Source organism: Balaenoptera musculus, chromosome 12 (genome assembly GCF_009873245.2).
Source record: "Balaenoptera musculus isolate JJ_BM4_2016_0621 chromosome 12, mBalMus1.pri.v3, whole genome shotgun sequence".
Classification (NCBI taxonomy): domain Eukaryota; kingdom Metazoa; phylum Chordata; class Mammalia; order Artiodactyla; family Balaenopteridae; genus Balaenoptera; species Balaenoptera musculus.
The window spans coordinates 81,565,677-81,581,170 of NC_045796.1; the positions used below are offsets into that span (position 1 = coordinate 81,565,677).

General features: G+C 42.2%; 1 protein-coding gene across 3 annotated transcripts in view; it reads left to right on the plus strand.

Annotated features, from left to right (window-relative positions):
• The window catches only part of SLC17A5 (solute carrier family 17 member 5), a 48,921-nt gene extending 39,974 nt beyond the window's left edge, over window positions 1–8,947 (plus strand). Inside the window, exons 10-11 of one of the 3 annotated variants that reach the window (XM_036872188.1) lie at window positions 4,059–4,149; window positions 7,600–8,947. In XM_036872188.1, the coding sequence (XP_036728083.1) occupies window positions 4,059–4,149; window positions 7,600–7,737 (229 nt within the window). In that variant the 3' untranslated portion in view covers window positions 7,738–8,947. Of the gene's footprint in view, window positions 1–4,058; window positions 4,150–5,406; window positions 5,688–7,599 lie in introns of those variants that run through there. The other 2 variants (XM_036872187.1, XM_036872189.1) reach the window with 2 other exon arrangements.
• The last annotated feature ends 6,547 nt before the right edge of the window (window positions 8,948–15,494 follow it).

Consider the following 15,494-nt stretch of genomic DNA (forward strand, 5'->3'; position numbering starts at 1 on the left):
ATTTTTAAAAACCTATTCAACAGATATTTACTGAGCGTCAACTGTCCAAAGTGGTATGTGTCCTAGGCAGACCCAGATTCTATCCTCAAGGAGACTATAGTTTATTTTTTTTTATTTTTATTGGAATATAGTTGATTTACAATGTTGTGTTAGTTTCATGTGAATCGGTTATACATATACATATATCCACTCTTTTTTATTTTTTTTTATATTTATTTATTTATTTGGTTGCACCGGGTCTTAGTTGCAGCAGGCAGACTCCTTAGTTGCAGCAGGCGAGCTCCTTAGTTGTGGCATGTGAACTCTTAGTTGCGGCATGCGTGTGGGCTCTAGTTCCCTGACCAGGGATCGAACCCGGGCCCTCCTGCATTGGGAGCGCGGAGTCTTATCCACTGCGCCACCAGGGAAGTCCCTATCCACTCTTTTTTAGATTCTTTTTCCATATAGGCCATTACTGAGTATTGAGTAGAGTTCCCTGGCTATACATCAGGTTCTTATTAGTTATCTATTTATATATAGTAGTGTGTATTATGTCAATCCCAATCTCCCAATTTATCCCTCCTCCCCCCTTACCCCCTGGTAACCATAAGTTTGTTTTCTACATCTGTGACTCTATTTCTGTTTTGTAAGTAGTTCATTTGTACCATTTTTTTTAGATTCCACATATAAGCAGTATATGATATTTGTCTTTCTGTGTCTGACTTACTTCACTCAGTATGACAATCTCTAGGTCCATCCATGTTGCTGCAAATGGCATTATTTCATTCTCTTTCATGGCTGATTAACATTTCATTGTGTATATATACCACATCTTCTTTATCCATTCCTCTGTTGATGGACATTTTATATATCTATAGTGCTGCCTTATTGAAAACATAGTCATCACTGAATTCAATCTGTAGGAAAGATCAGTTTTCTCTTGCTTAGTTTTTCACCACAAGCCCCAGCATTATAGATATAACATCCCAATATTAAGTACGGATTTGGAATCAGGCAAATTGGGTAACATTTTATAGTCTTTCTTTCTTATCCATAGAATGAAGATAATAATCCCTACCTCTTGGGGTTCATTTTACTATTAAAGTGGGATAAGATATATCAAATACTTAGAGCCCTGCGTGACATAAGGTTTTTCAATAGGCAGTCAGTATTCCTATTAGCATATAAATATATGTCTACGTGGTATTTTCTAAGTCTTTTCTTCTGTAGACTAAAATAGATATTTTCTATGGATAATTTTGTTGCCCAGATTCAAGGGATTGGGATAGATTTTTAACCGTTAATCCCGCAGAGTTCTAGGACTCCAACAGCACAGAATCCAGACTGAGTCCATACAACATGTTCTTTTTTCCAGGCTCTCATCAATCTTCCATGGCCTTTCCTGGCCAAGTGTAATATAAATACTTGAATGAGCTTCTTGGTGCTGACATTTAGAATTTCACAGCATTCATCTGCACTTAATATCTGTCACTGAAAAGGCCTGGCAACATTGCAGTCGGTTCCTCCTACTGCCAAGGTGTTAATGGTTTTAAAAAAAAAAAAAAAGGACAGGTTCTGCCAAGCTTGGTTAATTTAAGATCCACTCCCTAAAGGGCATAAGCCAAAAAGATCTGTGCCACGTGGTTTTGTTATTGTGCCCTGTATACACGAGTTTTCAACATAAAAATTTGTGACGTTTCTAGATAACTGAATTAGGTTCAGCAGGATGTTTTATTTAGGCACTGTGTCAATCAACTCAGCATGCCATACAAAATACCATGTGGCTGAGTAGCTTAAAAAACAGAAATTGATTTTCTCACAGTTCTGGAGGCTGGAAGTCCGTGGTCAGGGTGCCAGCAGGGTTAGGTTCTGGTGAGGGCTCTCTTCCTGGTTTGCAGTCACCTTTTCACTGCGTCCTCACGCGTGGCCTTTCCTCCATATATGCTCACAGAGACAGAGAGCGCGATCTCTCTTTCTTCCTCTTCTTGTCAGGCCACCAATCCTATTAGGTTGGGACCCTACCTTTATGACCTCATTTAACCTTAATTAACGCCTAAAAGCCCTATCTCCAAATACAGTCACATTGGAGGTATAGATTGGGGGAGGACACAATTCAGTCCATTGCAGGCACTTTTCCATGTCTAAAATGGGGAGAGAGATAAGTAGTCTGCAACCAAGGTATTGAGGATCCTAAACCCTAACAGAAACAGTATTATCCCACAATAAGACTATATGGTCTAATAAACATCAAGTTTCTTTAATTTTGACCACAATTTTATAATACTGATTATCTCATTAAACAATTAAAAGCTCTAATTGGACTTTGAATATACCTAGGTGACTTTTATGAAAAATAAGTTAATAAATGCCATTTACTTGCTTAACTAATTTTTTTTTTAAATAAATTTATTTATTTATTTTTGGCTGCCTTGGGTCCCCGTTGCTGCATGCGGGCTTTCTCTAGTTGTGGCGAGCGGGGGCTACTCTTCATTGCGGTGCGTGGGCTTCTCATTGCAGTAGCTTCTCTTGTGGAAAACGGGCTCTAGGCGCACGGGCTTCAGTAGTTGTGGCTCGCGGGCTCTAGAGTGCAGGCTCAGTAGTTGTGGTGCACGGGCTTAGTTGCTCCGCGGCATGTGGGATCTTCCCGGACCAGGGCTCGAACCCGTGTCCCCTGCATTGGCAGGCGGATTCCCAACCACTGCGCCACCAGGGAAGTCCCTGCTTAACTAGTTTTTAACTCCACCGCCACCATTAAGTTTTCTTGCTAAAAATATCAAACCTAAATCTAATGAACCCTTTAGGATCTCGAGTCTAGATACTACCAGTGTGCAGGAAATACAGGGGACATAACTCTGTGTCAAATGATGCCTCAGTCTACAAACTCCAGAACGTAGGGCCATCTACAGGACAAAATCCCAGGTTCTTCAGTTGACACACACAGCTATCGATACATAAACAACAACTTAAAATAATGTTCAGCAACCCTAGCACGTAATCCAAAATGTTGCATACTGTACGACCCTTTGGAGCCAAAGCACCGAAGGGGTGCTGGTCTCCGTGGGACAAGCTCCAGCAGTCCGTGCAGTGCAGCCTCACAGGACCACGCGTGGGCCTGAACAGCTGCGGGTCACGCGCACTTCTGTGGTCAGCATGTATTGAATGAGCATAGATGTTGCACTGGCTGCTGGAAATAATAAAGGGGAGTAAAACATGAGTTTTCAGGGAGACTGTGGAATCAGAATTAGCGAACTTGAATTAGAGAACGAGTACGTCTTAGAACACAGAGTACTAGCTTTGAGGGCAGTAAAGATTCTGAAAAGACAGAGTTCAAAATGCATTTTTGTCATACACCTACAATATATATAAACCCAACTTGTCTGTTTCTGGGACAGTGTGCAAGGATTTAGCGACAAGAAGATACGTAATAAGTTGAACAGGTAAGTTGTGAAATTGTGTGTTCAGTATGATCTCATTTCTATAATATATATACAGAAAAAAATAATTAGGATATTTACCAAAATGTTAATGTTGATTATATAGAAGGATTATAAGTAATTTTACTTTCTTTGTAATATTTTTTTAAAATTTTTAACAATGACATAAATTTTGTAATCAGGAAATAAATTCTCTTTTTAACTTATAAAATTTTAAGGCTCATGAAGCTTCCTATCTAGATACAGACTTGTATGAAAATCATATCTCAGCACTTTTCTGTTTCACTGTAAAAGGGATCATTTCAATGGCTCTGTTTCTCTATGTGATGTTAGAACTATTGAAATGCAGGTTTTCAACTCCCCAAATATTTAGTCCTATTTCAGTAAGACGTCTCATTTAGACATAAAATTTCACAAGAATACAGCCTGGGAATGGTCTAGCTATCTATGAACAGAAGCTATTTAAATGTGTGATGCAGGGAATTCCCTGGCGGTCCAGTGGTTAGGATCCCACACTTGCATTCTCAGGGGGCACGGGTTCGATCCCTGGTTGGCGAACTAAGATCCCACAAGCTGCGCGGTGCCCCCCGCCCCCCAAAAAAATGTGTAACACAATAATAAACCCCTATGAAAATGTTTCTGCAGGTATGCTGGTATCCTCCTGGGCATCACAAATACATTTGCCACTATACCTGGAATGATCGGGCCCATCATTGCCAGAAGTCTGACCCCTGAGGTAAGTAGATAATTTGCCTATAAACTGAAAAGCTCTAAACAGTTCATTTGAAGCTGCACATCTGTGTCAAAGTTGAGTATATTTTAATTAAGGGTAAAATTCTGAATGTCTATTCTTACGCAATTATTTACAGCAACAAAAAGCTAAATACCGTAATAGGTAGGAAAGTATATTTTCAAAGAACACTGTTTGAATTTTAGACAGAACAATAGAACTAAGTTAAATGAAGATCTTGTAACTGAAACCACACAAGTACTTAAAAGCTGTGATATTATACCAGATAAATAACTTGTATCTTTGGTTTGAACAAATAAAAATTGGCAATGTAGAATTATTCCAGAAATGGAACCACGAAAGTGTCAGGAAATCAGGTGAGAATGAATAGGAACAGTTGAAATAATCAAGAACGTTTAGAAGAGCAGAATACTTAGGAAGACGTATAGGTGTCTTCACATATTTGAAAGATGGTGCCTTATTCTCGGTAGTGCCACAAAGCCAGATGGAGAGAAGGTACGAGGAGACAACAGGCAAGTTTTCTGTTTAAAGCTGTTATGTGTGGAATGGGCTGCCGTTTGAGTTAGTGAGCCCTGAAACGGTCAAACATGTATTCAACTGGCATTTCTTGAGTGCTTATTACTGTGACAGATACTAAGGATTCAAAGGCAAAATTATAAGATCCTACATTTGAGAAATTCATTATTTGGAGATTATGTGTAATGAAAGTACAGTGTGACCAAAACTGCAGAAAAAATGTATGCTCTTGCTGTGGACACGGAGGAGGGGACAACCAGTTTGCGGGGAAGGAGCCTGGAGGAGTGAGCCAGGGTGTGGGAAGGGCTGGCGTCCGGCCTGTGTCAGGGCACTGAGGCCCCAGAAGCACGGCGGGCCCGGGGTTGGTGTGGCCTGAAGCAGAGACACTGAGTTACACTGTGTAAGAAATCAAATTCAGCGACCTCAAAGGCCCTTTCCAACTCCAGTTTTCTACTGCTTAAGAAAATCTAAAGGACTAGTGAAATGTATTCTTCAAGAGGCTGACTTAAACCTCTAAGAGAGACTTAATTTTCTCTGTTTTGTCTCTGTGATGAAATTAACACTGTCTAATCCTTAGAATTTCAGTATATGCCTACAAGTTGTCTTATTACCAAATACTCTGACTTCAGACACAGGGGTGTTCACTGCAGGTGGTACTCTACCATTTCTCATTCCTTACTCAAGTGAATCAGTGCCTCCTTGTTACCATTTTCTCTCACTTAACAGAAAGGAGTGTTGGGACCGCTCAGTATGTCACATCACAGATGTTTACCCTTACCTTCATGGAGCACTGTGGCAACACAAGAACCTAAGTCAGCACACTACCATGAGCAATTTCATTCATTATCACTAGTCCTGGCACTTCTGCTGGGAAGATATGGACTCCTGAATTCAAGTCTTGAATGTTTGTAAAGTGGGAACTGAACTGGATTTCAGATCTATTGTTAGAGCATTTGTTTAATGTTATTAAAAAAGGCCATTATTTTTAAAAAGGAAAAACACATTTACCTGTACAATTGTAATTGCTTATAATTAAAGTTTACTGCACTTTATAATTTATTTATTATAAATAAATAATGAAATAGGGAGTCCCTGGCAGTCCAGTGGTTAGGATTTGGCACTTTCACTGCCATGGCTCAGATTCAGTCCCTGGTCGAGGAACTGAGATCCCACAAGCTTCGCAGTGTGGCCAAATAATAATAATAATGAAATAAAGGTCAAAGTGTGTCTGAGGTTCAATTCTGTTACAGACAAAACAGCATTCTCTAAAAACTGGTGGAGTTTTTGTTAAAAAACAAACTAGGGGGCTTCCCTGGTGGCGCAGTGGTTGAGAATCTGCCTGCCAATGCAGGGGACACGGGTTCGAGCCCTGGTCTGGGAAGATCCCACATGCCGTGGAGCAACTAGGCCCGTGAGCCACAGCAACTGAGCCTGCGCGTCTGGAGCCTGTGCTCCGCAACAAGAGAGGCCGCGACAGTGAGAGGCCCGCGCACCGCGATGAAGAGTGGACCCCGCTCGCCGCAACTAGAGAAAGCCCTCGCACAGAAACGAAGACCCAACACAGCCAAAAATAAAATATAACAATAAATTAATTAATTTAAAAAAAAACAAAACAAAACTAGGTGCTTTGTGCGATTTCTGGTACAGTTGACTGATTTTAAGTCACCCGTTGCCTCCAGATAACACTGAGGTATTATTTTATCCTGCAGATCACACAGCAGCTTTTTCTTAGAATCCTAAGAAGCTGTCTTAAACCTGTCTCTCAGGTATATGATGTAATTAGTAATTACTGACCGACTTCTACTCTAGGATGGTAACACGTTGTTAGCAAGCATATCTAAATAGTCCCTAAAATTTAAGATGATTTCTAAGATTTTTTTTTTCACCAAAATACATTCATCTCAGATAAGTATAATTAACCATGGAGTGCTCCTTTCTTTCTCCGTGTTTTTCCTTTTTTCCTAAATAAATGACTTCATGCCAACTTGCTGGTGCCTTTCCTTTTTCTTCCTCACTGCCAATTCAGCTGCTTGGTTTTTTCTTTTCTAACTGCTGCAAGTGAAGCACTCTGGTTACACTGAAATTGTGAAAATCCAAAAACAAAGGTTGTTAAAGATAGTCACACGACCCAGAGATGTAGATAACTACTGGATATTTTTATACCACTGGATTACACACTGTGTCTTGTTGATCTCTTACTGACAGATCCCATCCATGTCCTGTGTTGTGTGCCATTCAAGAGCCCTGCAGGATCTTTCAGGCCAGGCCTCGAACTTGAACTTCAACGTCCATCTTAACTCATCCTTACTTGATCTGCCCCTGACACCCCCTACCTGAGAACTTGGGAGATGATGTGCAGGCATAATACTAATACTTTCCTAGTAACACACGAGTTGAGGACATGCCAATGTTTTATTTTTAGTAAACTTTTTTATCGAAGTGTAACATGCATTTTTTAAATGCACAAATCCTCAGTATACAAGCTGGACAAATTTTCACAAAGTTAATACATCTGTGTGACCAGTGCCCACCCAATCAAGAAACAGAACGTCACCTCCCTCACAAAGCCTCCAGGTAGCCCTTCCTTCCTCTTTCACCCCCACCAAGAGGAACCACTATCCTTTTTAACACCGTAGATTATTTTTGTCTGATGACGGTCTTTATATCAATGGAATCGTTCAGTGTGCACCCTTTGTGAGGCGTATCGATGTTGTTGTGGGTCATTCGTTGTCATTGCTCTAAGTATTCCATTGAACACATATGCCACCATCTCACTGTTGATGGACATTTGGGTTGTTTCCAGTTTTTATGAATAATGCTACTGCCGTATAAAAACAATCTTGTGACGCCACCTTTTTTGAAAGCGGACTACCAACAAAACCCTTTTCCATTTGCATCGTTTTCTTTCTTTCTCTGCAGAACACTGTTGGAGAATGGCAAACTGTTTTCTGCACTGCCGCTACTATCAACGTATTTGGTGCCATTTTCTTCACACTGTTCGCCAAAGGTGAAGTACAAAACTGGGCTGTTAGGGATCACCGTGGACACAGAAACTGAAGGAACCAATAAATAATCCTGTCTCAGTGTATTTTTGTTTATCATGTAACCTAACAGTGCCTTTGATATTTTAATGTGTAAGCAATCTATATACAAGAAAAAAATTGTACTGTGTTAAATTTTTAAGGCTTGTAATCATGAAATGTCACTAGTTGCCAGATTCGTGAAATTAGCTGTTTTTAATGATTAATAACACATTTGCTGGAACTTACAATTCAGGGTCACATACCTGGCTGCAAGTCAGGCAATCTGAAACAGGGGAGTTCTGTTTATTTTTAAGACCACCCTGAAAGGGATGAGCAGAAATGGACCCCCTCTATACCTTTGCTTAAGCTGGATAATAATTCTCAGGTCTTGGTAAACACCTTTTTTTTGTACCCTTTCCTCAAAAAATGATGTGTCAGTCATCAACATTCCCTGACACTTAGATCTCAAACTTCAGCATCTCCACGGAGCCGCCAGCCACTGTATCATTCTGCCTGGCAGCTTCACTGAGGGAAGCACGCCCGGGCAACTGCCAGGCATTCCCTCTCTGGCTTGACCAGGGTCAGCGCCAAGGCTTTGGATGGTGTCGTTCCCCCGGGGCTGTTAACGAGTGGATGAAGCCCTGAGCCGGCAGGGACATTGCGGTCCGCAGCCAAGGCTTCCGTGCCCCTCTCCCTTCCCTTCCCAGCACGCTGGAATACTGACTGGCATGTAACCTGCAAAAGAAAGTATGATGCCCAGTTTAGCCACAAGTAACATCATCCCACCTTCACGTGGATCAGAGTATAAATTTTCAAGCCCTGCATTCTATGAGCTCCACCAGGATAATTAAATTTTAAAAAAAGCACCCTCACGTGTTTTCTCTCTCTCTTAACACGTGTCTGGTCGCAGCTCAAGGTTAGGGTGACTCTTACTGCCGCAGCACCTGCAACCAGTGGGGTGACCATCTTTACTGCTGGTTTCTGAAAGCTCATTTTGCCGATTTTTCCTGGGCCATCTTCCAGTGGTTTTTGAGCGTGCTTTGAGGGCATTTATGTGGTTTAGAACTTGATTTATGTTTTGTTGTGTATGTTTAACACTACCTGTAACATCTTAACTAAAGCTATTTAATGTAATATGATGTGTATACATTTCTGTAAATTTGTTTTTAAATCTGTAAATAACTTTAAGTTGCTATGGTGATTTTTCTTTTATAAATTATCAAAATAAACCTTTTTGGACTGATTTTTTTTTTTGGATCTGACAGTTCTGTGATACCTTCTAGTAGCCACAGTGGCTATTTTACATCTTTTCTGCCATCTTCCTCAACCACTGATCTACCTCTACCCACATCTCTGCCACCATTCAGCCAGGATACATAGGTCCTCTAAGTGATGCAGCATCAGAAACCCCTACTGCCATCAGCCTGCCCTTCCTGACTCTGGAAAGGGTCCACTCTTCCTGCTAAAGCATATGCCGGCATCACTGATTATATCCTCTCACCTCCTCCAGACCTTGCTTCAGTAATTCCTCTTCCTCAGTCTCTACCTCTCTTCTTGTTCTTTCCCTTCTGTCTCAAAGACACACAAGCCTTCTAGCCTTTAAAAAAAACAAAAATACCTAACTCTCCTGGGGGTGTGAAAACACACACACACACATCCCCTGGTGGTCCAGTGATTAGGACTCCGCACTTTCACTTCCAAGGCCCGGGTTCAGTCCCTGGTTGGGGAACTAAGATCCCACAAGCCTCATGGCGCGGCACACACGCACAAAATATATATATAATATTTCTAGAATGATACTCAAGAAACTGGAAATAGTGGTTCCTACTAGAGAGAAAAAGTAGGCAACCAGGGCTGGGACGGGGAATTCATTTTCACCTTACCGAATGTGACAGTATGACCTATTCAAATAAAAACATCATTTAAAAAAACAAGACACCTGCTGCTCGGGCTACTGTGTGATCACCCCCAGGCTTTGCACTGCACGACGGACATGCCCAGCGAGCTGTCTTCACTGCACCTGAGAATTTTAAATCCAGCCTCACACTCTCACCCCTCACCCCTCACCCCCAATAAAACCAACTGTTCCTGCCACTCTCCTTACCCCTGTCACTGAGGCTCGGGGCTTGGAGTCGTTTTTTATCCTTCCTCTTCCCTTATCTCTCACCTCACCCTCGACCCTGTGTATAATTAACCATCTGTCTTTTCCATTCCAGTTCGTTAAAGTCTCTGGATTTTTTTTTTTTTTAAATCCCTCTGGCCATCTCCTAAATAAGATCTCTGCGGCTCCTGTTTCCACCTGGGATAGAAAAGTAAAGTGGTCTCACTGCCTTTAGTCTGAACCTCTAATGTCCAGCTTCGCACCTGTGCTGGGTCATTGGTCCAAGTACAATGCATCCCCTCTCCCGGATGAGGATGCTCCCCCAAGGTGAACCCGCTCCTCCGCACCTCCCTTTGCCCACCCAGGAATCAATCCCTTTGCCCAGCAGCCTGCCCTCCTCACTCCTAGGCTCGGTCCACTCCATCCTCATCTCCCACGCCTGTTTCAGCTACATCCGGGGACTTCCCGCACTCTCCATTTTTCCCTCCCCTTCCTTAGCTTTACGAACTTCCTTCCTTGAGCCTGGAAGGTTGCACTTCATCCCCACCTCCTTCAGGACCCTCGATTTCTTCTACCCTCTGTGATCTAGATGTGGTCTCTTCCTTTGATCCACTACAACACCAGATTATTTATTAATTTTGAGTTTTTTGCTTTGTTTTAAACTTGAGGACTCAGGCTCAGTTATGAAGAAAGGATCATTCATTCATTCAACAAACATGAATATCTACTCTTTGCTCGGCTGTAAGGATACACAGATATGTGGCTGACACAGTCCTCTTCCTCCTGGAAGTCTCCCTGGAACTGTCAGCCTCCTTGATCCCCCAGCTCCTCCCCCAGCATTCTCTGTGCAATACACAGGAACGCATGTCTGTGTCTGTCTCCCTGTTATTCACCACAAGCACCTTTTTTTAAAGAATCAATTTTATTTATTTATTTATTTTTGGCTGCGTTGGGTCTTCGTTGCTGCACACGGGCTTTCTCTAGTTGTGGCGAGCGGGGGCTACTCTTTGTTGTGGTGCACGGGCTTCTCGTTGCGGTGGCTTCTCTTGTTGCAGAGCAGGGCCTCTAGGTGCGTGGGCTTCAGTAGTTGTGGCTCGCGGGCTCAGTAGTTATGGCGCACGGGCTTAGTTGCTCCGCGGTATGTGGGGTCTTCCCGGACCAGGGCTTGAACCCGTGTCCCCTGCATTGGCAGGCGGATTCTTAACCGCTGCACCACCAGGGAAGCCCCACGCCACAAGCATCTTGAGGGTGGTCCATTTGATTAATCTCAACATGATCTTCCTCATAACAATATGTGTTGTCTTAACATTTTAGTTGCTTAACAAACATTTAGTAAATAACCCTTTGTTAAATGAACTGAATTTTTTAAATCTCATATATTGTTTTTTTCAATAAGTTGTTTTCTTCTCAAAAAAGTAGTTTAAATGTGCAACACCTTTTAATGCATTAATGATGTGCTAACCTCAAAGTAAGTTATAAGTGGCGGTTATTGGTAAATGGTTTTGAAAGTATTTGAGAATAGCTCAGCTCAATATAGGCAAAGTACTTCTCCTCTCAGTTATGCAACAAATATCTACCGCACATCCATCAGGGGCCAGGCTTGGTTCTTGTACCTGGGATACAGCGTGAAAAAAGCAAACCCCTTTTCCCATGGAGCTCACACTCTGATTTACTGAACACTCTCCTTCACAGGGTCCAGCCTTTGAAACCTGCCTTGTAGAATGTCATTATCCACCTAACAATCAAATCCAGGGGAAATGAGCATGCCAACTGACCCTGGGAGCCAGAGTTATGAAAGAAACAGAGGCAAACGCTGGAGTCCGCAGTTTGGATTAACTATTTTAACGTCCTTCTTACTTCAGCCTTTGTTTCATTTTCAAGGAATCAGACATAGAGATGTTTGAATTTAGACCCAATTGCAAAGTAAACAATTTCCCTGAGGGTAGTTTATCACTGTTCAAAATAAAATTCACCCAGTAGAAAAATATTGATAGAGTATTTAAATTTGAAGGCAGGAAGAGCACTACAGGAAATGGCCTGGTTCCTCTTCCTCTCAGGAAAAGCATGTTACTGCCTCAGATGACTAGATATGGGGTGAATGTCTAATTTCAGTTTAAAGAATAAATTATCTTTCTCACAGAAATGCAAATTGAGGTGGCTCACAAAGCCTTTTCAGATGCCTCTGCCTCTTAGAGCGACCATAAGCAGAAAAGCCAGTTATAAAAGTTTGTGCTTCAGGGAGATCAGCTCGGTGCTTTGTGACCACCTAGAGGGGTGGGATGGGGAGGGTGGGAGGGAGGGAGATGCAAGAGGGAAGAGATATGGGAACATATGTATATGTATAACTGATTCACTTTGTTATAAAGCAGAAACTAACACACCATTGTCAAGCAATTATACTTCAATAAAGATGTTTAAAAAAAAAAAAAGTTTGTGCCTTAAGAGGGCCATATAGAAACTACTTTCGGGGAGTTCCCTGGTGGCGCAGTGGTTAAGAATCCGCCTGCCGATGCAGGGGACACGGGTTCGAGCCCTGGTCCGGGAAGATCCCACATGCCGCGGAGCAACTAAGCCCGTGCGCCACAACTACTGAGCCTGCATGCTGCAACTACTGACCCCGTGTGCCACAACTACTGAGCCCACGTGCCACAACTACTGAAGCCCACGTGCCTAGAGCCCGTGCTCCGCAGCAAGAGAAGCCACCGCAATGAGAAGCCCACGCACCACAATGAAGAGTAGTCCCCGCTCGCCGCAACTAGAGAAAGCCCGCGCGCAGCAACGAAGACCCAATGCAGCCAAAAAAATAAATAAAATAAAAAATAAATAAATTTTTTTAAAAAAAATTTTTTTAAGAAAGAAAACAAGAAGAAACTACTTTCTAGGGGCTCTGCTACGGATAGCTTTGAGTACAGGAAATACTGAACCCAAATGAAACGTAACCAATTTTCTGCCACCCTTTTCCATGTGCCTTGATGAGGAAGAACACCAGTAATTTTCCTAGCGCCTGCGCTTGCTTTCACTTTTTCTTGATGTTGGGAAGGAGGAAACGTTGACGTCCTGGCACTGCCAGTCCTGTGCTTCTAAGTGAGAAGCCCTGATTGTACCACTGAGCTGGAAAAGCATTTAAGCAACCTGTTTCCCTCACACAGCCTTCCTGCTGTGATAGGCTGCACCTGGGACAGAGCCATCCCCCTTCCAGCCTAACCCTATTAAGTTTGTTTCCTGGCGTGCTCTCCTCAGCAGAAACCGCTGAAATATGCTAGCCCTTCCGACAGACACCGCCTCTCGGGGATCAAGTGTGCATACTGGCCTCATCTTGCATTACAGCCACAAATAGCCCCTCGTTTTGAGCATTTCACAACTTCACACTCACTCCACAGCCTGAAACTTGAGCTTCCCACAGAAGTTTGGTTGGGATTGAAAGTGATCGGGCTAGGATATATAGTCTGGTCCTTTTAATGCTCAAGAACTGTTTTACATGAAGTATTGGGATGCTGTCAGAGGAAATTCCAATGGGTATATTGTATAAATTACCTATACAATATGTATGATAATGCACCTTTTTTCTTCGCACCAAGAAGCTACTTCAGGTGTCTGCTGTGCTTTGCGTTGTTCTGTCATCAGTGGCAGGAAGTTTATCCTGGGGCATTCACAGGGGTCTCTTTTGGATCACCATCAGCTACAGAGAAGCATATGATAGGTGACAGCATGTGTATACCACTGTCACATAGATTACCTCACTAAATACTCACAAATACCCCTGAATGTGCAGGTAACAAGACCTAGTTAAAGCTGGGATGAGAGATACATGCTCTGTTAAAGGAGAGGTCTTTGGCCCTTACAGGGACCCCGCCAGCAATCTTGGTTCCCAGTGCCAACTTCAACCAAATAAGCCCACTGACTCAAACTATTACATTGGTTGGGAATTTGTTGTATCACTATCTTAGCTCCATGTATGATATTAGGGAATATTTATTCTATGTTTATTCTATAGTACTGTGAATCTTTTTAATGTTTTCTATAAACCTAAGCATGCCAGTACGATTCAGTTGCTTCTACGGAAAAAACTTTAACTCATTATTTCTATTACTGTACCGGTTTGAAATTTTCAACAATTTAGGACACTATGGGGTGGGGCAAAAGACCAACCCTCCCACTCTGTGCTGTTCCTGAAAATTAAACTTCCTCTAGGAGAGCTGTAGACATTCCATTCTTGGTGCATGAACTTTGTTATTTCAAATCATGGGATGGGAAGCAAGGATTTGGGGGGCAAGGATCTCAGTTCCCACTGGGAAGTGAAAGTTCAGAATGCAGGAGAAAAACAAGTCCAGAAGCCTCCGCCTGTGTTTTCCGTACCTTCCCTCCCACATCTTCCTCACTGCTGGCCTCTGACAGGGTCCCCTCACGGATGGCAGGCTCTAACCATCACCCGTCTTTGCTGATAGCAGGAACGATAGTACAGAGTCACTGTCGGTGTGCCTGGATCTTCTGTCCTTTTCAGGAGGCCTCCTCAGACACCAGTACCTCTTTCTGCCCTTTCTTTTTAACTTACAAGTAAAATGGAGCCAAATAGGCTGATTTCCTTCACCAGGTTTAGACTGGCAGAGGTGCAGGCAGGCATGGGGTGCACAGTGTTGTTAAGTCTTCTGAGTCCCCATCCTTCCACTATGAGTCTGAGGAGGCTGGAAAGAAGAGGAAGAGGGTGGAAGGGATGGAATGGAACCAGGACTATCTGAGGCTGTCAACTGAACAAAAGCTAAAGCAGATGAGGAAATAGCAAAGACATGTTCAGAATTGGATGTAGTGGTACCTAGAATTATTATGTACTAAATAACAACATTTATAGGAATTCCCGGGCCATCCATTGGTTAGGACTCGGCGTCTTCACTGTGGTGGCCAGGGTTCGATCCCTGGTCAGGGAACTAAGATCCTGCAAGCCATGTGGCACAGCCAAAAAAATAAAATTAAAATTAAAAACAATATTTATCAATTTCTCAGAGTAGAGAGTTAGTGCCAGGTAGTGTATAAGGGCTCTACATTTAATGTTTATTTAATTCTCTCCACATCCCTACCCCATGTTTTACAGATGAGGAAACTGAGAAAGTCACACAACTAAGCGGCAGAGACAAGATTCAAACCAGGTCTCTCTGATGTTAGAGCAGAATCTCTTTAGTCCTAACTATACTGTCTCCATTAAAAATCATGTTTGGTTCGCACCTATTTATGATAAAAAAAAACCCTCCAGAAAGTGGGCATAGAAGGAACATATCTCAACATAATAAAAGCCATATATGACAAACCCACAAAAACATCATACTCAATGGTGAAAAGTTGAAAGCATTTTCTCTAAGATCAGGAACAAGACAAGGATTTCCACTCTCACCACAATTATTCAACATAGTTTTGGAACTCCTAGCCATGGCAATCAGAGAAGAAAAAGAAATAAAAGGAATCCAAATTGGAAAAGAAGAAGTAAAACTGTCACTGTTTGCAGATGACATGATTCTATACGTAGAAGATCCTAAAGACTCCAGCAGAAAACTACTAAAGCTCATCAATGAATTCGGTAAAGTTGCAGGATACAAAATTAATGCACAGAAATCTCTTGCATTCCTATACACTAACAAGGAAAGACTAGAAAGAGAAATTAAGGAAACAATCCCATTTACTATCATATCAAAAAGAATAAA